The 24,897-nt window shown below is 39.5% G+C and overlaps 1 protein-coding gene across 1 annotated transcript; it reads right to left on the bottom strand.

Annotated features, from left to right (window-relative positions):
- Positions 1-2,303: 2,303 nt before the first annotated feature.
- On the bottom strand, positions 2,304-24,427 carry MYL10 (myosin light chain 10). The gene is made up of 7 exons (XM_027445982.3): positions 24,270-24,427; positions 16,495-16,581; positions 13,682-13,757; positions 12,121-12,225; positions 8,431-8,509; positions 3,302-3,350; positions 2,304-2,546 (listed from the first exon to the last, which is right to left on the bottom strand). The coding sequence occupies exons 1-7, from the start codon at positions 24,270-24,272 to the stop codon at positions 2,448-2,450; spliced, it is 498 nt and encodes a 165-aa protein (XP_027301783.1). The 5' UTR covers positions 24,273-24,427; the 3' UTR covers positions 2,304-2,447.
- Between the last annotated feature and the right edge of the window lie 470 nt (positions 24,428-24,897).

Raw genomic sequence — 24,897 nt, 5'->3', positions numbered from 1 at the left:
GAGTGCAGCAGACTTTCATCAGTTTAAGGCACTCCAGAGCTGCACTTGAAGAAGTCATGTAACTGGGTAATAACAGATGAAAAATGATCCATCAAAAAGTGTGTATGCTTTAATGGAAAAATATGTGACCTCATCTTTCAAGAGCACTGTCCTCAAAGTTTTTGTCTACCAACTCACACAAGGAAAAATAAATACTCTCTGGATAGAGGGGAAAAGGTAAGCCCTAATGCCATTTTATCTACTCTTCAATCTCATTCTGAAATCTTTAAACAGAACAAAAAATGTAAGCACCATATGACATCTGATGCCTGAGTGACTTCAGCTCCTGTTAGTGTCAGTATTCACTCGATGGGGTATATCATTTTGTGGAGCTTGTACTAGATGCAGCACTAGATGCAGCACTAGATTTGTACATGTTTGTGCCACAGAAGAGCATTTTCCAGACTCACTGCTCAAGCAACTTCCAAATTAAATCTGCAATTGAAACATCAATTTCTCTCTCCTATAACCAGCTCCTTTCTTTGCTGAGAAGTGTGGTCACTTCTTTGGGTCCACAAAAGAGCACAAAGCGGAAGCTTACAAATATCTTTCTTTCTATTCTGCCACTGAAAATATGTCCACGACCTCCCATAGCTACAATCTCATCCCATTAGCAGTGCTCCCACATTTACAAAATAAAAACACATTTTGGGGAGAAAAGTGTCATTACGTGAAGCAGAGGTAAGAGCTGTGCCTGTACAGGAAACCTAGCTTCTGGCAGATAAGTCAGAAGGTGGAAAAAGAGGTTATGCATTGCATTACATGGAGTTTCACTAGACCCCAAAACCCAGTCAAGCTGCACACCCCGTAGAGAGGACCTAGAGGAGCACGACATTGCTTTAAATGTTACAAGAATATATGCCAAGAAGTGCCAAAGCCCTTTCCACATCTTCAGCAAGACTCATGCATAAAAGGGTCAAATTTTGGTTCTAGTTGTGTCCACCAATATTTTGCAGCAATCTAATTTTTTGTAGACACAATTAACTCACCTACTTTCATTAGAAAAACACTGTTATTACAGGAACATGTGTGGTTCTTCTGAACATAGGTGCAACGGGAGAGATTTATTATGCCATCTCTGGGCATGTCCTTGCCAGGAGCCTTCTTGTTCCAGTTTTCCCACATTACTGATGTGCACTGAGTGCAGGGCTTTGCTAGAACAACAACAGCAAAAAACCACGGGTGGGGCTGAATGTCACTTCCTTAAGTCATGCAGATGCTAAAGCTTTTTCATTTAACTATTCTGCCTTTTCTGATGAGGGCAGAGTTTGACCTCATGCCCTAAGTTCTCTTTCTAGAAAGAGTATAAGAAATAGAAAAGAAGCAGCTTGTTACTCCATGTCTGTGGGACTGTTGTGCCAACAACACTGATGCAAAAGGAAACCATTTGCATTAGTTGTTAAAACAGCAGAAGCTTGTTTTACTTTGGCTGCAATGTCCTTCTGACTCCCACGCAGGAAGTTTTCATGCAGTATTCCACATAGGCAGAATATGTCCAATTCCTAGAAGTCCAAATACAAGAAACCATAGCCCGTTTTAGAAGCTATGCTGATCTTGAATTATCAAAGTGAGGGATAGTTTCCTTTTAGGTGTAACCCTGGGCTACAGTTCCTGAGTTCTCTTGTATTTTCCCTAGACTGGGTGGCAAAACACATCCTTCCAATGTGTCCCTCACCTTTAAAACAAGGATCATGACCAACTGGTGAACGAACAAGCCCTTATTATTATTCCGTGGACAACTTCTAAAAGATATAAAGATACCTCTGAAGGGGGAAATTCTTTACTGCTGGTTTCTAACAATGCCTAGGTAAAATTTGCTATGAGAAATATAGACACTGTTCCACTGTTTCTGTTCTTTTGCACCAAAGCAAATGAGAGAAGTGGATTATGAAACTGGACACATGACCAAGATGGTGAGGGCATATGGTGTATTCGCAAGAGCTTAATATTGTTTTATTTACACTTTCAATGCAAACGGCTGTGAAATGGAACAGAATTCTATTTACCAAATGCTCTTCCCAGTGCAGTAAGTTAGAGGATTTCTCAATTAGCACATGGAGTTTATGTATAAAAGACAAGAGGTTAAGCAACACTGCAGTGCCCAGTGGACCATCTGGTGAACATTAGGATTGTCAATAAATCACGAAAGCATCAGTTCATCAAGAAAATTCCATTTCAAACCACTGACACACACACACAAAAAGGGATGGGAAAAAACTCACAAAATCAGTATTTTCATCTTTTATAAAAACAGAAGCATTAAATAACTTTAATCTAATTTCAATTGTTTTATTGGTTCTCTTCTGATGACCACATGGCTTCACATACTGAATGCTTAGCCCTTTGTCTTGCACAGAAAAGCATAATGAAATAACTTGGTGCATCATCGCAGGAGCTCAGCTTTCATTTTAGTCTTTCTCCTCACCATGGGTGATAACATAACAGAGGTTCTTATAGTCAAGATTACCAGAGACATCTGGAGGGAAAGCAGCAAACATCTGGTTGATCTGCCAAGTGAACAGGAGATAAGTGTTACAAACATGGGACTGTGAGACAGCAACATGTATTGCTTTTCATTTTCAACTCAGTTCAGCTCCCTGCTGGCCTGATTCGTTAACCATTATAGAAAATTTTTCCCTAGTTTCATTAAAATTGAAATAGGAACAAGGACAAAACTGGTTAACAATCCTATTAGAATCCCCAAAATTTCCCTATCAGAAAGAGCTTTCCCTAAAGTCCAGGTAAGCTCTGACTAAATATTGTATTCCAGTCTGCACTCCAGTCTGTTTCTGCCATGAACAAACTCCGCTCAATCTCTTCTTTTGAAAGGAAAGTCCCTCTAAATTCCTCCCAGCCAGCAGAATCCATGTTCAATCTCACACAAACCACAAAGTCAGTACCTCATTTCAGAACTCATTTCGGATTTCAAACAAAATAACTCTCACAGAAATGGAAAACAGATCACAGTCCCCACCCAAATGCATTTGAACTCTAGTAAATTCATTGCCCAGCTCACCATAGGAAAGAACAGCAAGAGATAGGCCACGCTTACACTTGGATGGAAGTCCAAAGAATCTGTTTGACTTTGATTTAGCCATGGAGCTATTCAGAAGAGATGCTTTGAATTGTTCCTAATTGCTAGAGCTGGCATCAGCCTTCTCTCACACTGGATTTGAGCTGATTTCATGCATTTAAAGAGGGGCAAATGCATATGGCTGAGGAGTAGCTGGAGATGCATTCCTATTTTGAGTAAGGTCCTTACCTCTTCTTGACTGAACCGGTCTGCCTGTGTCATAAGCATTTCTTTGATGCTGTCCAAATAAAATGAAATAACCTGATTAAAGGGTGATAATGGCACATGACAATTCAGATGGCAAGATCCCTCCTGAAGTCGCATGAAAGAAAATCTGTGTGACTGCATACATTAAAGCTGTTAATCCTTACACGATATTGTAAGAGATTTTCTGTGGGCACCCATCAGTGTCAATGCCTCGCTCTGCCAACTTATTTTGCTTTTGTGACTTTTTATAGAGGTTTAAAATTGTTAAGGTTATTACCCTAATTGTAATACAGCAATTTTGTATGCTTATCTTAACCTAAAATGGTAGGTTTTCTCACTTGCTGTTTAAAGTTTGGATCACTTAGCAAAACCAAAAGAAAGAATATTTTCTGTAAAATCAGAGGATGAAAGGAACAGAGCATGAAATGAGAAAGAGGACTTGAAAGAGAACTCCAACAGCTATTCCAAATCATCATCTGAGGATCCCTTTATTTGCATGTAGTCATTCCCAGAGGAGACTGTGAAACTGTGTGAGACCTGATGTATTTCATGGTACAACATCTTGATCTGGAGTTACAGAACTGTAACAAGGAGCTTATCCCACACACAATCTGCATCTTATGCAATTACATCAAAGAGAATATTTTTGGGACAGATCCTCAGCTGATTTTACACTCTGTTTTCAAACCCATTGTGGGAAGTCAGTTGAGCGTGTAATTTTTTTTACCTAAGTGTATAGGTGAATAGAAAAGCCAAGAAGAACAATTACTGCTTCCAGTTCAACCCCTTTACATAAAATGTCTTTACATTTCACCCTGTTACTCACATACTGAGGGCAGTGTATGTACAATCTGTGAAAACATCCACTATTATCAACTCACTGATATCACACAATCATCCCTTCCACTTGCACTGATAATAAATAGGAGAATTCCTATATTAATTCAAAAGATTTTGCATTCACATTGCAAAGGCACAGTTGGTTTTTGTTGTTGTTATTATCAAAGGTATTTACCAGGGCTTTTTCCAGATCAGTAAAACAGATTATAGATCAGTGATGACAAGTGAACAGCCTGATGTACACAAACAAAAGCTGAAATAAGTACAGAAATCTGTTTTAGTTTGTAGATTGGAAAAAAAGGCTGCTTTTTTTTTTTTTTTTTTTTTTTTTTTAAGAATTGGTGTGGGGGGAGTACAATAGCTCTTCTGAAGACAGCCCTTTCTGTTTTTTAAAGTGAATATTTTAAAATAACTACTTATAATAGAAATCATGCCTGCACAGGAACACTTTCATACAAGTAAAATTCACCTACTGTGGATGCAGATGTTCAGGCAAAATAGTAATGCTTCCCTTCCTGCTCCCATCCAGTATGCATCTTGAGTGAAACAAGTCACACAGATAAAAGTGTAATTTTGATGGCAAAGCTACAACTGTACTTCCTCATATCTCTAACACTCATATTTTTTTCCAGTAAAAAGCTACAACAAAGACATTTGCGTAAGAGGCATATACACTTCTGAATCTCTTTTTCATTGATGTGAAGTACTCACTTGGAAGAACACAAAGGGAAAACTGAAAAAGGAAGTTTATGGGTAATGAATAAGGACCTTACCCACAAGGACAAGCATGGAAATATGCAGGCAAGTTTGGGGAAATACTCTGAGCTCACAGACAGGGCTTAAGCTCTCGTATCTGTTTTCCTTGCACTACTTTCCCATGCTCTTTGCTTAACAGAGCCTTTCTTCACCTCTTTCTCTCATATTGCCATTTCTGTTTTATTAGTCTGGTCATTTGTTATGTGACTGCACTTTTTGAAGGGGAATTCTCAGATGCTCTCTGGTTGGGGGAGTAGAGAGATCATTCTCATCAGCATAAATTGATTATTGGATGTATGTGCACTGGGGCAAACATCATTAGCAAATGTAAATAGGAAGTGTGATACAGGAAGGAGCTCAGTGAATAGAAGGAAGCACTTACAGCAATTTTGTCAGAAGTCACAAATAAGCTTCATCAGAAACAGGACTGAATTAAAAAGAGATCTGGGCGCGATGTGTCCTCTACTCACATGCTTAAAGTATTTAGGGGAAAAGAAAAGATCAAATATCTAATTATAATCTTCTGATGCATATCCCAGTAGGCTCTGGCACACTCACAAGGAAGAAGGACTGAGTTAAGGATCTGTGCACATTTTCCATTATTTATTTTATAGGGAAATGAACACTTGCAATTTCCAAAGCTAGAGATTATGTGTTTTTTTCTTTCTTTCTTCATGTATCTTGTCTTCTTTTTTAAAGACTATTTGTTTCTCAAACAACAACAACAACAACAAAGTCTTCTGGGCAAAAAAGAATATCATTTGCCTTGATGTGGGTGTCTAAATGTTATCTCTTGTCCTGCCTGACATCAGTTCCTTCTACAGAAACAAATATTTTGTTGTCTCTTTGTATTTTCAAAACATTTTTTAAATTATCTGTAAAATCTCTGGGACACTTTGTTATTCCCCTGGGATTTCCCTTCATACATTGTTTTCTCAGAAAATAAAAAATAAAAATAAAAAAAACACAGGTGAGTTACAATAAGCAGTTCTCTACAGCTATGATGAGAAACATCATTAGCTCAGTCAAACTAATCTCTAAAAGTCCACAATGCATTTAAGCTCTCTGGGTCCATTTTCCTCTGGTATAAATCTGTAAAGTTTTGTTGGCATCAGCATTAGACACAGTTGATGTTGGCCTGACTCACTTTGTCCAATGACTGGCATTTAGGACTGAATCATCTAACCTTTCCAAAAGCTATGCCAGTTTACACCAGCTGAGAATCTGACCTAAAGCATTTTCTCTTTTTGACATCATGCTATAGGAAGAAGTTTATGTGTGGTATAATGATGCAGACAAACAAAGTCTGTCATTGAACTTGGAATTGAGTTATAAACTCCTGGAGCTTCTGGAAAGGTTAGAAGACTCCATCACAGCTACCATCAGATGGACTAAGTGAGTCATTTCCAGACTAGAGGTGAAAACACGCAGAGGGAAGAGACATAAAAATCCCCAGAAGGATGTTAACTCTATGAACATAAAAAGAAGTTCTGATTAAAAGGTCAACATGGCTGGTTTTGGAGAGGAACATTCCAGGATTTTTTAATATGGAGAAATATTATTTATTAACATTAACTGTCATATTGAAAGGGCTGCATGAGCCAACATAAAAATTATTTCAAAACCTTCAAATGCCTAAATTTTGGAAGCATATGAATAGAAGTTAAACCTCAAAGACATTCACGGAATTGATTTAATGGTTTGTTCTGTAATGATCAACATTACCCTCGGGTCTAATAAGTAAACATTATGCTCTGTTGTGGTGATGAACTAAAACAATTGTCTAATGTTAGCAGTGCAGTGGGGGTGGGAACAAGGTTGACCTTTTCCATCAAGGAAAAAAAAAATGTATTTCTCTCTCATCTTTTTTTTGGAGTGTGATACTGCATTCCTAATTTGCCCCAAACTCCAACTGGCTTCCAGCTTCCAAGGAATGTAGAACTGGACACAGGGTGGCAAGCTGGCAGATTTTGTATGCGGTGCATTGTTACAGATAGTGGTGGGAAATAGAACATTTCATGGGTTTTGTATCATCAGAAGGTTGTATTTCATGGTTGTGATTTCACTACCGTGTGATCTGGCCTATTAGGCAACAGGCTAAACTTTATTCTGATAATGTTTGAGTCACTTTTGATGTATTATCCTGAGTGTTCTTCCCAAGCTGCTTGGACAGTGTTAACCCCAAAGAAAGCAGAAAAAAATGTTAACTCTCTATTCCTCCCACTTGCTTGCTACATCCACTTGTTGCATCTCGATTTAATTAATTTGGAAGTTCTTTAGTGAACTTGGCTTTTTTTTTTTTTTTTTTTGGGGGGGGGGGTGGGAGCTTATTGCTTACCATAATAGGACTGTCATACCCACGGGGAATTAAGTGCCACTGCCACAGAAAAGCAAATTGGTAATGGAAAAATATATTGTACATGACTTTCCTATTTTTAACTACCTTCACGAGACATTAGTAATTGCAGATACTGTCCTGGAAAACTCCATCTCAGAGGTTCGGGTAACAGGCTTAGTATTCCTTTACCTTATCACAACATTAGCAGAATTTCTTGGTGCAAATACAGCTTTGTAATTCATGGTTCCCTAATAAGCTTGCTAGGTGTACTATCCTTTAGAAAACTTACCTGAACTGGCTGCTACATTAATAGTACAGACCCCAAATTCACCGAGGAATTTCATTATATGCATAAATCTAGGCACATAAAGCATTTCACTGGAGCCATAGGTCAGACCTCCTCTTCCACTGCCTTGATTTGGTATCATTTATCTCATTTACCTGAAGGCCTGCTTACACCATTTGGACAGTATAATGAGGATTTGCATTTGTGCAATTAGCTCTTAAAGTCTTTTTACCCTGCTCTGTTGGTGTAACAAGTTACGAATACAAATTAGGTCCTCCCTCCTTATTTAAAGAATAGCTATATTGATAATAATTGTCATATTATTAATAGCATTATTTGCTTTTGCTCCCACCATATCTAGTAAAAATTTACAGCAAATTGTTGTCTAGATGCAGAAGGCTCAAACAGTAAACATGTAACAAGGAAAATGTTCTTACTAAAACCATGTCCCCGAGTTAATTAAATTGATCACTTTTTTTTTTTTTTAAGGGAATAGCTTTCCCATTTTATTCAAGCTCTCTGAGAGCTAGGCACCAGACATTCATTTTAATTTTACATATGGAGTTAATCTACAAAGAGTCATGTGTTGATTTATATCCAGATCTTCAAAAAAGGCTATCTAATGGCCTACATGTGATTATATTTCCGTTGCCTCTTGCAATGTCTGAAGACAATAACATCTCTTTTTGGTATACAAATACAATCATACAATGGTCTAGTCTTTTAACTCTGGCTTACAAAGCCTGCCAGTTTCTCTGTCTCTTAAAATCCTATGAAAAATATAGCTTTTAAGGAGTTCATTAAACTTGTACAATTACAACTACTACTAGTACTACTATTATTATTATTATATGATTATTATTATTATAAAAGAATTTTAGGTAAACTTACTAGTCTGCCTTTATGTGGCCTTTTCCTTCTGGGTCGAAAATCTTAAAAGCATTCAGAATGGTTTCTTCTGGGTCCGTGCCTAAAATTAATGAAATATAATTTAGAAGCCAGGGTGTATTTCTGTAGCTGCCGAATACTTGCTATGTAATTGCAGTCACTGAAAAACAGAGCAAAATGGAGAATTCTGCAGTTGGAGGTTTGAAGACAAAGGTTCCTTAAGTCGGCAACATTTGTCATGTCAGATAAACAATAGAGGTGAATAGTTCAATGCTCAGAAGCTTAAAAATAATAACTCATATCTATTCTATGTCTGCAGGAGAGAAAACTTCCAGGAACTGGTCTCCAATATCAGTACCCAGAGGATTAGTGGCTTTCAGAAATGAAAATATAACAAACTGTTTCCCTCACTGGCTTCCTCTAATCTTGTACTGTACGTTCCTTGTAAAAACACTTTTTGATGTTACTTGTTCTTCACTATATAGAGAAGAGGTTATTTCCCTCACTAAAGGAAATGGAGCTCGTCATAAAAATACGAATGTCAATGGAACACAGTGGAAACCGGATGATCAATGCAAAATGGTGATTTGCTCTTATATTCTGTAGCACGTTTCCATTTAAGTAGATCTTTATTAAGTAAGTGTTACTTACAGAAACAGGATGGTTTAAAGCACTAGACTGTTGCTCCAAGAGTTTGCTTCTGCTCTTAGATGGGCCACAAACTTTTGGTCTGACTTTAATTTCTCTGCTCCTCCACTCCCAGCAATAAAATTTTAGTAACAGTCTTATTTTTCTTCCATCCTTTATCTGCCCCATCTATTTAGACTGGGGAAAAAAATGGGTCAGGGAATAGCTTTCACAGTGCCTTTGGCTGGGATTTTTGACTATTCCGTAACACTGCAGATTCTGCGTATTCTTAATCACAATCTACCCACAACGAAAGATACCCTATTTACTCTCTTTTTTGACTATTCCTCGGTATTTCAAAACATTATGGTAGCACAATGCAAACCATTATTCATAACTTTAGGAAAACAAATTTACAAGCAGGTAGATTGACCCATGAGGTTACTTGGGATGCTGAAGTGTTAAAAGTGTGATTAAAAAAGGTGATTAAACTATTGGAAGAATCCCATTAGTATTTAAGTTTATATTCCAACATTTGACACAGAGAGAACCTGAAAGAACCCAGGCAAGGTTCTCTGCTCTAACAAGTATATACATTCTTGACACCTCCTTAGTTTTCTTTGTAATCATAAGGATTAGTACTAGTATCCTAGGAGATATAATGGTCAATAAACGAAAGACTATATGGCCTCCCTCCTGTTATACACTGGCCATGTATATTTTTCTGCCAACCTACAAGCAATGTATTCAATCTACAATGAATATATGATCAATACAATGAGGATTGGTATTTAATGACTGTTTTGATAGTCCTTTGAACAGAAACTTCTCCCAGTTCTGAGGAAAGGTCTGCATTTTAAATAGTCACCACTGTGTGGGGGATTTTTTTTTTCTCCTTACTGTGTTTTACATTTTCTACTCTGTCATATCCTTGGACTTTGGCTTTGAAGAGAAGCAATGCAGCAGGCATTCTTTATTGATTAGCTGGTAAATAAAGTGGTTTCTTTGATGTGCGGCATCTCTGTTTTCTGTACAAATTGTATTATTCTGACTCCCTGTAGAAACAGCTCCATGTGGTTGGCATTAACATAAACTGAGTTTTGTTAGCTGTTCATCTGGCATCATAATCTCCATATACAAAGCTAAAGCTCGTCCCAAAAATCCCAGCTTCCCCTTTATGACAGAAATCAATTATAGCACAACAAATTTTACTTAGAAAGCACCTTTCACCAAATTCTCTGAGTGGTACTTAGCTAATAAAGAGTGTTGCAAAATTGCCATATCCACTTCCTCTAGCCTTTTCTCCCTTTCTAATTGCACTACAAAGGCTCTTCATCCCAATTAGTTTTGATTGGGAATGTGCAGTCTTTTGGCTCTGCTTCCTTTGCATGACAAACCCAACCAGAAGGGCATGACAAGCACAGCTGTGATTTTCCCTTCACCAAATGGAAATTAAAAAAAAACTCCTCCTCTGCTAGTAGCCAACTGGAAAGCTGCAGACAACAGGGGTATGCTTTACCATTCACCTTCTTGTGCTGGCACTGGTTTTAGGCCACACAATCGGCAGGGCTGGACTCTTTGCCAGCTTGAGCAATCATAAGAGACAAGAGGAAAGATGGGGATGGAGGAACAGCTCGTTTCCATGCTCTGTGCAACCATAAGCAACACAAATAGACAGGAATGTTCAGCAGGGCACCCCATCAGAAACCCACAGAAACACCCCATCAGAAACAGAAGAGCATGGAGAAGGGCATTACGTACTTTGCCAGATGATATTCAGAATGTAAAGGTGCAGGTACCACTATGATCAAGACAGATCAATGACTGTGTAAAAAAATCTGCTCCTCAGTGTCAGTCTAGAACCTTACCGTCACCTCTTATACTTCCCACACATGCTGTACTCCTTATCAATAGTGAGTTTCTTTGAGGACTAGTTACATCAGTTCTTCCTATTAGACCTCTCTATTTTCTATTCTAAGGGTAGAAAGCCTTTCTTTGAAATTGTGGTTAGCAGTATAAAGCCAGAGGCTGGCCACAATACAATAAATGCTTTTTTAAGAAGAGGTGATCAGATTTTTCCTTTTTTCTAATTTTTTTTTTGTGTTATCTTCATAATTTTTTACCCCAAGAAAAAGTAAAGAGGGAAAAGAGAATAACATAATATTAGTTGTTTTAACAGACTTCTGGAATGTGCTTGGCTAAGGCCAACTACCTTGTTCTGAAGGTCAAGTCTTTCACCTATCTCTAATTCATACAGAAGGATGACTATAGGGTTCTCTTGGCTTCATACTCCCTATTTTGCAGTTTCCAGCCATATAAATGATATAACTAAATTACTAGCTTCCACACAGAATTTAGTACCTATGATTTCTGAACTCCCTACAGTCATTTATATATATTCCATGGCAATGGGCCAAATTCCTCTGTGTTATCATTCTAAATCCACTGAGATTAAATTAGTCCAATTTATCCATTCATTAGGAGTTATTCAACAAAATCTTCATTCAACTTAAGCCAATAGCTTAATTACCATTGACCTCAAATGAAACCAACCCTGGGCTACTGGGTTACTACTGTAACAGAAAATGAGGGAAGACCATGCTGCTTCTTCATGGCCGTTAACTGCAAGGATAGTGCAGAGGTCATGTTCACATAATGAGTCAAAGGAGTTCATAAAGTTTTCAACAGAAATACTGAAGATAGTTTTAAACCAGTTAACACTGGGAATAATACTAGCACAGCATGAGCGACAGACTTCAGCCTAGAACCCGCAGATGGTGAATAACTCTTCTGCACTGAGCTCCAGGCTGCCATGATTTCATTACTTTCTAGACCTCAATTTGCCACTTTCATGTTAGCTTATGCAAGCTGAAATCACACCTTTGAATTGTCCTCTGGACTGTCTCTCAGCCTTTTCATACTTCATCTCTGTCTGCAAAAAAGGAGATCACTCCTTGCCTTTAAGCATTGTTCTGTGGATACATTATTATAATTTGCAAGGTGCTGAGATATTTCAGTGCTGAGGATCTTTGACAGATACCTCTCCAATCCCCCAAAGGTACTTACCTTTCAGCTTTTCCCCAAACATAGTAAGAAAGACAGTGAAGTTAATAGGACCTGGCGCCTCCTTTACCATGTCTTCTAGCTCTTCATTCTTGACATTCAGACGACCTGCAGCAGAGATCATTTTTCATAATAAATCACAAATTGTGTTTCAAAAAATTATTCCCATTCATCTCCTCCCACTGGGGAGCTCAGGGCTCTGTGCAACTTTGCTAATAACATGGTAGAACACAACTCCAGAGTACTCCAATGTATTCTGACTTGGAATACAGAGTTGGCTCTAAGATCAAAGGGTGACTGAAGGAGTAAGAGGGATAAATGATACAGACCTGGCCAGCAGCAGACCAAAGAAGGGGCCACTTCCAAATAAATTGTTTTGCTGTTTGTTTTTGTTTTTATTACCTCAGGTGAAATACAGACCCCATTGTTATTAATATAGCAGAGTTCCAAGTGACTGAAGTGGATCCAAGGTCTCAGACTTTGCCCTCCTGTATATTGAGATGCCTTTGTGCGTAGAGGGCAGATGGATGAGCTGGGTAGTCTTATCCCCTCCCCATCCTTGTGCTGGACTACTGATGAGAATTTAGAACCTGGCATCTCTACTCAAATTGAGTGGTAATTTGCTGTGACTGTACTTTATAGGCATTGAAGGGCTTCACTGAACATGAAGGATAGCAGAACTTGGCCTTAAGAAATAAATATTTCAGGGTAACAGTAGCTACAGGCCAAAGTTGGCAAACTCCTTTGTCACAATAAAGAGTTCAGGAGCTTCTGCTCTTTGCACTGACTCCGCTGCAGTCTGATTCCACCCCAGGGAGCACTAGAGATTCTTATCAAACTCTTTTTAATAAGATCCAGATGGCAAAAGCCCAAATGCCTACATCACTGTTCAAACCTCAAATGTTGCAACATGGATAGAGCTTCAGGTTTGGGCTCCGGAGCATTTTGATTTTTCTTTTTCTTGGGACGATTTTTTTTCAATCTGCTTTATGTTGTCACGATTATAAGGCACATGAAATGGACAATACCTAATCTCATGACATGCGCATTCCACCCCACATCAATGCACAACAGCACAGAACCTCACATGAAGTCTTCCTACTTTTGTGTGGGCAGAGGGGCAGCTAGTCCATGACAAGAACGTTAATTGGTAGATATCGCATGGCTCCTGGATAATAAAGGTGCAGCTTGTGAAGCGTAGATTCAGAGGCTAATCAGAAATGCCTGGCATGGACCCCTACTTGGGTGGGCTTTTTATGAAATAGTTGCAGGGGAGGGATCAGTGCCTTTGGACAGCTGCCAGCTGCATAGCTCTGTAGCACCCGCCAGTGGGTCCCAGAGAGATTCAGCATCTGAACAAGGCTGCTCAGGAGACTTCCCAGCTGAACCTATGTAGTCAAGATAGCGACTACCATAAAGGAGGAGGATCAAACTGAACAGGTTTCCTTTTGCCTTCTATGTATCTCATTACTTCCCTCACTGTAATTCTAACACAATTTTTCGTTATGTGCTTGAAATGTAAACTGCATTTCTTTGAGGTATTTCATTATCACTACCAGCTTACCTAGGGCAGCAAATGTGTCTCTCAAGTCTGCTTTGTCAATAAAGCCGTCCCTGTTCTGATCCATGATGGTAAAAGCCTGTTGAAAGAAAAGGGGCAACATATTGCCATTGTCACGTTGCACTGGAGAGTGCTACAATCACACATACCAATACAGAGGGGTGTTATATTCATGCTGTAAAGAATATTTTACTTCCTTTGATTCTTCCATAACATGCCACATCATTGCACTTTCCTCACTTTCAACACTGTATTTTGTATTTTATACTGTATTTTGGCAAGTGACTTAATTAAACCCACCCAAACTTCTTACTAAATTAATGCTCGGTGCAGCATGTAGCTGGGCTGAAGCCAGTGCTGGCAGCTCTGCTCCAGCCATTCAGGCCTTAACCCATAAAAGCTTGAATTAGGGAGGTTTTAGTCCTTTCCCATATCTCATTCCTTTGTGCAGCCATCATATTTTGTAAAACATTTAATTACTGTAGGTATCTCTCTGCTATTGAGCAAAATTCAATTTCTTCTGGTCCTTAGAATGATCCTTCATACAGAGATAGCTCAATTTTCCGAAGCACAGAGAAATGTATGTTTCCTAGTATTATTTATTCAAAGTTTGTTTCCCTTTTCAATAAATGGTATCCTTCAGATTGACCTTCATGTGTTGACCTTAAGTACTTCTTGTTAGGCAAAATTTAACTTCTTACAGGAAAAAATCATGAACATTTGTTATCCAGCCAGCTAACTGCCTAACTGCCTGCCTATTTACCTATTTTCATGCCTGTCTATTTGCTGCTATCACACTTTCAATGTTTCATTGATTTTGAAAGATTTTAATGACCTAAAATTCCCCTGCATGTACTCTGGGGAGTATTAGTAGGACCAGGCACATCTCTGAAGCTGGTTATCTGTCAGACATGCACATCAATAGGAGACTGTATCTTTACAATGATCAGGAATTGTTTTTATTTCAGGATTATTACGAAAAACAACATTCTCCTTAAAATACAGCTAGTCCACTGCAGTTACAGTAATTTTCAGAGTTTTAAAATCCACTGCTCTACAGGCTGCACTTCTTTCCATGATCACATTATATCAACATATCTTCATTCAGTTTTACCTCCAGTTTCTTACAAAGCCCCACTGCTCACATTCCAGTTTGCCCATGTGATTACTTGCAGCATGCATGTTCATAACCCTTCATTTACCTGCCAAGCCATCACCTAATAAAAAATTAAGCCCAGCTCTTTATAGTTGCTTTCCTTCCTTTTTGGGGGGAGGCTTGCTTTAAACAATGATTAAGCATCCCCACAATTTGGAAGCAAAACAGAATGAAATATGAAGAGCAAAGCAGAGCCCAACAAGCTCACAGAAGAGAGGAAGAGTTTTAGCTGTGTATCTTAATGAAGGAACTTAAAATAACATAATAATGGCAATGCTGATACATTTTCTAGTGAGTTGATTGAAATCTCTAAGTAAAACTGTTCTGATAAAAAACAATTTTTTAGCCAAAATTTATTCCAAGTAGGCAGTCTTTAGACACAACATGGTCTTGGTTTTTATTGGACCACTTCACTGCCTTGTGACTTTGCCATTTTCTGCCTCCATTCTCCCAGAAATGTTATAAGTATTAGCTTATTTAGAGTAGATAAAACCAGCATTCTGACCAATTCTTTTTAATGGTAGGTCTTCAAACAGTAGTCCTTAAAGAGAATAAAACTGGATGTTCACAGGATGCTGATAAGAGGTGGGAGAAGAGTGCTAATGAACATGTTCCCATTAACTTGGGAAAATGTTAGCAGTTTCAATTAATTTACCTGGGCCACATCTATAATACCGTGTATAGGTTTTTAGTCTCATTCACCATTGAGCTTTACCTATGGGAATCCTCATGAAAAGTAAATTTGAAATTCACATGCACAAAATGAAAGAGTGTATCACATTGGAAATTGCTTTGCAGATGTGAATTAGCAAAAATGAGGGAAAAAAAAGAGTAATTAAAAGAACAAATCAGTGGAAAATGTGATGGCCTTGCAGACGTTCTAAAATGCCCACTCAAGAATAGAGCCTAAACTCATCAAGCAAATTATCTCTCTTCAATTATGCATCAGCTTTTATGCCCATTAGATTGGCCTCATCACAGGTAACTGATCAAAGAATCCATAATGCATGGTAATACCAAATTTTGGGGGAGCCAGAAGATGTTTAATTAGTTAACCTCAACATGTTGTTTTGGTTTATGGGCATTTATGGAGAAAGTTGGCTGAGGGCTTCTTGGTATTTTTGTTTCTAGTTTGTGGGCAGTATTAGATGGGCACAGAAGAATATTTCTATTACTATTGTAGAACAATCCACTAATTAATGCCCTGGTTCAGTACAACATCTTCATTCAGGATTACACTTAAGCACACAAGACAATTCTTATTTAAAATAGCACTTAAATTTAACTTTAAAAATGTGCTCAAATGTATGTTTTCCTGAATTAGGGCTAAAGTGGATTAGATAATAATTTTCTCTTCCTCTTTTTTTTTTTTTTTTTTTTTTTTTTTTTTTTTTTTAGTGCTCAGGAGTTTCTCAAATAAACCTAGAACTTGAAAAAGGGAGGGACAGAATGAAGGAAAGAAAGACTGAAAAAAACGAATGAAGGAAAGAACAAACACACAAGGAAAATGATATACTAGCCAAAACCACAGAGATGATTCAGAAAACAACTGTGTGTTCTATTAAAGCAGATGGAGAACTGAATAAGGATTACAAACAGAACCTATGTTATTCATTAGCAATGACAGGAGACTATAGAGAACAGCATAACAGTGACCAACCTCTTTGAACTCCTGGATCTGGGTTTGTTCAAACATAGAGAATACATTGGAACCACCTTCTATCTTCTTCTTTGCCTTTTTTGGAGCCTGTGAGACAAATAAAATCAAATATACATTACCTTGTCTGTTAAGCACCCATGAAAACAAATCCCATTTTTAACAGAAGGTAAAATATATGCAGGTAAGTAATACAAGAAGATTGTGTTTTGTGTTTTTGCTTTGTTTTGTTTTGATTTTTTTTGTTTTGTTTTTGTTTTGTTTTAATTGACAACATATATATATACATACAAAAATGGGATAAAATATGCTGCTTTAGTTACAGCTGAATCTCTCACTGAGGGTTTTTGCCATTTCCGTGCTCTTGCCTGGAACCTGACAGCTCGTATAAGCAAGGACAGCTTGTCACTGTGCTGCTGTAAAAGAGGTGAGGGATCCAAAGTGTGACTCCGAATAACACAGCTGGGCCACTGCTTGTTCCTTGGGTAGGGCCATCTGTATCAGCCCATTTGACACAGGACACTACTCCCTCTTCTGCACTGTTTTTGCAGAGCTCCATACTATGGGAGGAGTGATGTAAGCTTGTAGCCTCCCGTGGAGATTTAAGATCAGTTCCCAACCTGCTGTTCTGAAGGAATACAAGCAGTTCAAGTAAGTCCCCGTATGAACTCCTTCCCAGTTCCCATGTGGGGACAGGCAGCCAGACTCAAAATTAAGCCCTGCATGAAGGCTCACCTCAGGGACTATAAAGGGAAATGATATCGATTCCAACTGACAGAAAAGTTTAGGAGTCTGCTCTGTCTGGACCAACACTGAACAAATTCTTCCTATGTAGGAACGCCTTCTGCACTTGGAGAAGTGATCATTCCTGATCATTGTCTACACTTGCACCAACCTACGATACTGCACTACATTGCCTTACTAGCCCATACAATTACACTACTCTAGATAGTTATCATCAATAAAAGGTAGGGCTTGCTTTTATCACTGTTCTATAGACAGGAGACTGAGACACAGAAAGACTGGGGAGCCCTACAACGTTATCAAAGAATCTAATGCTCACTAAAAATCAGTCAGAACTAGACATCATTATGTATCTTTGAAAAAGGGCCCAACCAGCTTGCCTAAGACAATACAGTTTTTGTTTTGCAGCGAAGAATAAAACCTGTGATTCCTACGGATTACAGAAATGTTTTAACCACAGCATTATCCTTACTTGGGGCAAGATAATGAACTACCCTGCCTTTTGAATTCCCTTCCAGATGGATTATTCTTTTCTTTATCATTCCTACTTTTAAACTTCATCATCATAGTCCCACCTGGTTCTCTTGTCATGGAAAATTAGTCTTACTTAGTTTGGGCTATTCTGCATGAAACAGAAGGGAACTTCTACTGTCTCCTTTCATCAAAATAAAAAAGCCTCTGAAAGTTCAAATTCAATACTGATTTCAAATATCCTGAGGAGCACAGCAGCTCAAGGAAATATTCCCACTTGACTCTGTTTGAAGTATACATTGTCTGATCAATTTAATTTGCCAGGCAGATTTCCTCACTCAGCCATCCTGCTTTAGATCCCAGGTTGAAAATTAGGGCTGTGGTAGACATTCACCCACAAGTCCATACTCCAGACCTGTCAATCTCTAATCAGCTAATGCAAAGCAGTAAAATCTGGAAATAGGAATGGAAATGGGAAAAAAAAAAAAAAAGAAAAAATAATAAAAAAAAAGCGTTTGTAGTGAGGATAAAAATAAGGATAGAATGCCACCACAGACATGGGAAGGAAAAAAAAAAGTGGATAAGTGGAATATTTAATGAACGTAGAAATATTGATTTTGGAATAAACAGATTCCCTCCTCCTCCCACACATGAAATAAGTGTTATTCTGAGCAGCAATGGGCAATCGTCCACATAACGTGAGGTGCCTAGTGGAGGTTTTCAGCACTTCCAGATTGACTGGAAATATTAAGGACAATCCTAAGTATTTACAATGTATTTGTTCCCCGAGGTAAAAAGAAAGCAGATGTTACCCAGTGAAATGTATTGCAAGCTGTCTGGGGGAACTGACCACATGGCACAAGGCTGGCCCCAGCCTTTACAGATGGGGTGGTAAAACCGCTTCTCCTGTGGTCATGTAGCTGGTCTTTATGAAGACAAAACACGCTGCACCATTCTCATGCTCTGCTCTGCTGTGACCAAATACAGCATCCAGCACGACAACCTCCCCGTGACAGCAAGCAACCTGCATCTTTTTAAACTAGCGCCGTGATGAAGGACAGTGGACTGCAGCTCCGGGTTTTGTTAACTTGAAAGGCCAAACGCTGGTAATACCTCCATTATTCCTCAGCTTAGTGGGTTCTCTCTGCTGTAAGGCTTTAAGCAAGCATTGTGGCTGTAAGAAAGGCTCAGACAAACCCAAAAGCTGTGGCTCATTATCTATTAGAAACAGACTGTCAAAAACAAAAAAACACCCCAAAACTTTTCTAAATGAGTGAAGTCCTATTCAAGGCAAAAGAGATTGAAGATTATTTATCCAGAGGACAATCACCATTCCCAGCAAAATTCATCCCAGCACAATATTTGTTCGTTGCTTCTCTCTGGTTAGTCATCTCCAGGGATGATAAAGGAGACCAGTGCCCATGTGGCTTGATCTATCTTTAGTTTTTCTGTTGAAGCTCTGGGCGTGGATCCTATTTATGATCTACTCACTTGTGGAATGGGGCTGAGACCACCAGTACATTTCAGAGGGGCCAACAAACAGCTGTCAAATGGGAATGGCTTTCTATCACTGGTTTCGAGCTAAGTATTTTGGTATCTTGGTTTATCAGTCTTCTATCTTTTTGCATATGCAGTGTCGGGAAAGTAATTTATCTGCTCTAAAACCTTGGGAGAGTTCATAATCACAGAAAGAAACTGCAACTTGGTTTTGCATGACTGGTGAAGGTGGCATGAAGAGGAAGGTTGAGAGAGAAGGAGGTGGTGCAGGCACAGAGAAGAGTACATTGCCACTGCTGCTCTGGTGGATCAAACTACAAACAGCTCTAGGAGCATGGAAACAGGACTGTGCTGCTGCCTGACAACTCCAGACACTCCAGAAAATTGTAATGAATAGAACCAGGATTCTGAGCCTGGAGTATCTCTTAAATAATTATAGGGCAAAAAGGGCAACACAGAACTGAGCAAACATGGTTTCTAAACTGTCAAGGATTTAGCAGGTGACCTACAGAGGAGCAAGTGGGTGACTGATGCATGATTGCTGTCTGCCTTGATTTCCCCATTTGTAAAATGCAAAGTGTACTGAGCGGCACTTTGTGATGATAGCTGCTCTATCTTTGCAACATGTGCTTTGAGACTGACATACAAAATGTGCCAGATGAGAAACTGAAGAGCTGAGGGTCCCCTGGGCTCAGATTCCAAGGCCTCAATAGCACAGCAGTGGGAAGAATGTTGCAACAACTGAACAAGCCTATTAATATTCCTGCCTGAGTGTATTAATCATTCCATTGTGAAGAAAACAACACTTCACTTCAGAAGAGAAACCGCAGGCTTGTCGCATATCACTCATTTGTCTTACTAATGTTAGCACTCTCTCAATTAGCCTGGATTTTAAAGGGTCTTTTTTTTTTTTATTGTTTAGGTTTTTTTTAGAAACCTTAAATGAAAAATGGAGCCGTACCAAAATTTGGTCCCAAGAAAACTCTGTTTAACCAGGCACTGGCTCTGAGTTGAGTTTCCTTCAGTGAGGTTCTTTACATTTCTCCTGTCTGGAGTGCCGGGGAGCTGGGCAGAACAAGGACAGTGCAGTGACATGGGCACGCAGAAAAAAGGAGCACACACTGCCTTTGCCTCTGTGGATAGAAGAGCAGGGATTCATTTTCTATATGTAGCTGGGAGGCAAGGGTTATGTTCAAGTGCATCAGAGTGAAGAAATCTCTTGATTTCAGGGTAACCTAAAAAGAGAAGCTGGCACAGAATCACTTTATGTCTCTACATGGAAAGGAGGAAAGAGCTGAAAACACCTGGTTCTTACTTCAGAACATGAGGCCTTGTTTACCCCGATACATTCACAAAAGGCTGGAGCTGCAGTAAGTTCACACCAGAGATACAAGGGAAGAGACACTGAATTACTGCAGAATTTTACCATCGCAGCCCCTTGTGACCTCTGAGGAGGTCAGCTCCTTGTGTCGACCACCATGCCCTCAAAAACTCAGAAAATACTCTAAATAACTAAAGATGATATGGTTCATAGTCCAGACAGACAAAGTTAAAAAAAAAAAAAAAAAAAAAAAAAAAAAAAAAAAAAAAAAAAAAAAGGCAGAAACATTTCCCTGCTCAGCAACTTACTGTGTTATTGTCTTCTTCTCTCTCCCCCCCCCCCCATGTTTTTTTTTGTTTTGTTTTGTTTTCCCAAAGAAGACACCAACCCTTTCCAGTGGTGGATAAGCAGGACTCTTGAGAGGGAGTTCTTCAGAGAAAACCGGCAGCTCTATATTAAGAGCCTGATTCTGTTGTCTTGTACCTTTATGGGCTCATTCAGCCCAGGGCAAACTAGACTTAAAATATTAACAGCTTTAAATTGCATTGTTTCTCATTTTATACTTCCTTCCTTGGCAACTACGTCCGTGACTACAGAAAAGACAGACTCATCCATCATCTCGCTCAGATTGCATCCCCCACTGTGATCCACAGTATGATGTTAACTCCGAGTTACTATTACTTTTTCATCCATCATGCTCTCTCCTTAGTTTTCATCTGCTCTGGAATCTCAGTACTGACATTTCCTGTCTTTGAATTTTGGTTATCATTGAATCCAGCTTCCCAATCAAAAGTTACATCTTAAACCCATCCGAGGGATTTTTGCAGCGCTGGACAGGATTGTTGTCATTATTGTCACACCAGTTTGCTCTGCTGCAATAATTCACATTGCATCTGCACCAAATCCCCAGCCATGGCAAAGCCACTTTTTTTTTTTTTTTTTATTATTATTATTACTTTTTTTTGTATGGTTTAGGTCCTTTTCATGGCAGGTGAGCAGCATATGGGCAGCCCAAGTGCATGCCTTTCAGGGAACAGTCTAGAGGAATAAGCAACATAAACTGCTCTAAGGGCACAATTTGCATTTCAAACAGGCAACAGCCTCAGATCATTCAAATAAAAACCCACGTTATCAGAACTGAGAAACACAAGATCTTTTTATTGCCTACTCCGCACTGGCAGCCAGAGCCCTCCCTTCTCATCCTCACTCCATTGTGTATGTAGTCCCGGCCTCCCACACACCCACACAGACACACACACCTTTGATCCCTGCTAGATACAAAAATCTGTTGGACTGCATCCTCCCGGCTTCACGCTCCTGCACACTGGAGCATTCTCCTTTGCCCCACATAAAACCCCTTTCCAATCAGTCTCCTTTTTCCCCTTGCATATATACACAGCGAGGACGTGGCGTGTCCCAGAGCTTCTCTGTGAGCAGCAGATAACCTCTCCAGCCGCAGACTGCTCAACCTCTGCGACCCAGAGTTCACCAACCGCTTTCCCCACCCTACCAATTTTTCTTTGGCATACACATATCCTCCTCCTGCGTGTAAACAGATAGCAGTCCCTCCCCATCACGGTCCCCTGCACACAGACGTGCACGCACGGGAGCCTGCATGTGCAGATGCGTGCGCACACACTTCGGCAGCTAAACAACAGGCCACATTTCCAGCTAGTGAAATCAGCATTGCCTCGCTGAGGTCAGTGCTTGTTTCGGTACAGGTGGTACGTTCCAGACAGCAGAGCAGGCTGCAAAACACATTTGATCAGAACGCGATCTATTTTTGGGTACTCGGTTCCCTTCGGCATACAGAATTTGCTGCAAGGTGTCACTTGAACTGAATAAACACCGGAATGTTTCAGGAATATGAAAAACCCTTCCCTCTCCCTCCTTCCGCCTCTCCTCTTCCCTCCTTTCCCTCCACCAGCGCAGTGCATGTGGAGACATTACAGGCTTGACTTCACTGAAATTCCCTGGAATTAGCAGAGAGCAATAGACAGTTCTCAGAACTCCATTCCATAACACTTGTGTGGTCTGCTCTTGTTAGAAATTATCTCCCTGAACCCTGCCTCTCTCATTCTCATCAGCCCTGTATGTCAGAGCCTAGTAGCACTGGCTGACTTGTAATTATTTTTTACTATGCTGCTTTGTCTGCACTAATCCTTTGAAAGTAGCTTTACTGCACATCTGAAATATTATGATGCTATAAAACCTCTGTAATATTTATAAATCCCTTAAGACATCATAAAGAGAGAAAAAAACCTCCCCACAGAGTTCATCTAGCATAATTACATATACATTTCCCTCTGATTAATAAAAAATGATCACTTCCTTATGTAAAGATATTCTTCAGCTTTCTTTCATTAAGGCTATTTTTTTCTTTCCATGTTAAATCTGTTTCATGTGTCCCTGTGTAGTAAGGTACCTCAGAAGATATTTTCCCAAAACAAAAGGCACAATGAAAGGAACCATCACAGAGAATCATCAGTTGAACTGGGAGTGAGGAAACAGCATAGTCTTTCACTGCATTTTGACATCTTCCAACTCGAGCAATTTCACCACAGAATGTCCTGAAATACCCTAAAACATCAAGCAGCACGGCGTGTCGTTTCACTGAACAGGAGGGAAGAGAACTGGTAAACAGTCAAAAAGAAAAGGAAAGGAAGAAAAAGAAGGGAAAAAAGACCCAGCACTTGCCCACCCTCACCACAAAGCGGCTGGCATAGACTTTACCAAAGCTGATTAAAAGGAAACCTATAAATCCACAACTGAAGAAGAAGAAACTGTCTACTTCTAAAACGGTGGTAAAGAACACGATGAGTGACTGGCATGGGGAGCGTGCAACCATTTACACTGGGATTGCACAAACTGCACTTGGATCCTAGTTTTGTGTATTTCAGAAATGACTTTGAACATGGTGTTATCCTGCTCAGAACAGCACTTGGATTACATTTGTCACCTGTTTAAATAGGATCAGTTTTGAACTAAGCTTTGAGAAAGCTTTTCATATACAGCTCCTTCTCCAGTGTTCTCCAAAATCAAATACTCTATGGCCTGAAGGAGCCACTGAGCAGCACTACTCTAAGACAACCTGAAAAGGACCTGCAAAAAGAAGAAAAATAAGAGAAAATCACTTTTTTTTTTTTTTTTTTTTTAATATTGTAGTCATTCGTCTGAATTTGCAAAAGACAAAGATTGAGCCCAGTCTACCTGCTGTCCCTTAGGCAGGAATTTTTTGCTCCTCAGAATCACATCAAATGCACCTTTGGTGCAGAGGTGACTGCTTGAGTCCAAGATAAAAGCCATCAGCGAGCTAAGTAAAGATAAGACAAAGAAATCTCCGCAGTACTTCCTATTTCTCCCCTGTCTCAAGAGCAATACAATTAAAATTATAGAGATATCCCTCTCCCTTACTCCTCATCACGCCGTAGCAGACCTTAGCACTAATTAACACCAGCCATGCCAATCACTGCTTGCCCTAGTGAATTAGTCTTGGAAAGAGATGCACAAACTCTACCCTTTAGCAAGTGCCTCTGTGTTCCCTACCTTACTCGTTTGTTAAACATTTGCAGAAAAGTCTTTGGAAGTTCACAGATCACTATTGGATGTACCTTCATTGTGGATGTGGTACTAAGAGTGAGATTTCACGGAGTCCAGTGTGATCATTACTGCTGTGTTAGAATTGCTACGGCCAGAAAGAAATACAGACTGCTAAAATGAAAGACATGGAAAGAATAAAACCTACCATGTTGCTGCTGCTCCTTCCGTTCCTTCTCTGCCAACTAGTCAGCCAGCAAACACAATGCCAATTGTCTCTTTATATAGTGTCACCAAGGAACAAAAATATGCCTGCTCCAAGTTTAGACAATAGATGTAAGATTGGAAAAGTGCAGTAATTGGATCCCAATACCATTCCAAGCATCTGTTCCATGCACGGCTTTAGCTTTCACAGAAATAATGCAGCAGATAAGTAGAGTAGGCAGTTGGGATACACTTGTACAGCGCTTACAATAAGCTACAGCTGAAGGGACTTTCCCGTGTACTTCTAAGTAATGAGCACAGGGAAAGCACTGAAAAGATCTTAAGTGGACATGGCATCCTGAAAAAGGAGAAAGAAAAATGCACTCCTTGAGAAAATGCAGAAGAAACTAGCAGTAAACCCCAGGCAGTAAGATACCCCGTTCCTCCAGAGCATGCTGCCTGCATTCAGAGCTCAAGAAAAAATGACTGAGGTTCTGTATAGGTGCAGCTGGAACTGGGAGGCATGCTGGAAAGCACGGCTCTGCAGGTGCCAATAAAGAGAGGCAGATCAAGCCTTTTTTCCCTGGATTTCTCATGCAGTCCAAAAGTTCAGAGTCTAGATCTTAAGCTAC

Source organism: Anas platyrhynchos, chromosome 20 (genome assembly GCF_047663525.1).
Source record: "Anas platyrhynchos isolate ZD024472 breed Pekin duck chromosome 20, IASCAAS_PekinDuck_T2T, whole genome shotgun sequence".
Lineage (NCBI taxonomy): Eukaryota > Metazoa > Chordata > Aves > Anseriformes > Anatidae > Anas > Anas platyrhynchos.
Note: the sequence above shows the minus strand (reverse complement) of the source record. Positions and strands in the feature narration are given on the sequence as shown.

Coding starts and splice junctions, on each gene's coding strand:
- MYL10 (XM_027445982.3), bottom strand. Junction 13,758..16,494: donor AGATCCAGGAGTTCAAAGAG/GTTGGTCACTGT, acceptor TTCTTTCAACAG/GCTTTTACCATCATGGATCA. Junction 3,351..8,430: donor GGCCACATAAAGGCAGACTA/GTAAGTTTACCT, acceptor TTATTTGGACAG/CATCAAAGAAATGCTTATGA.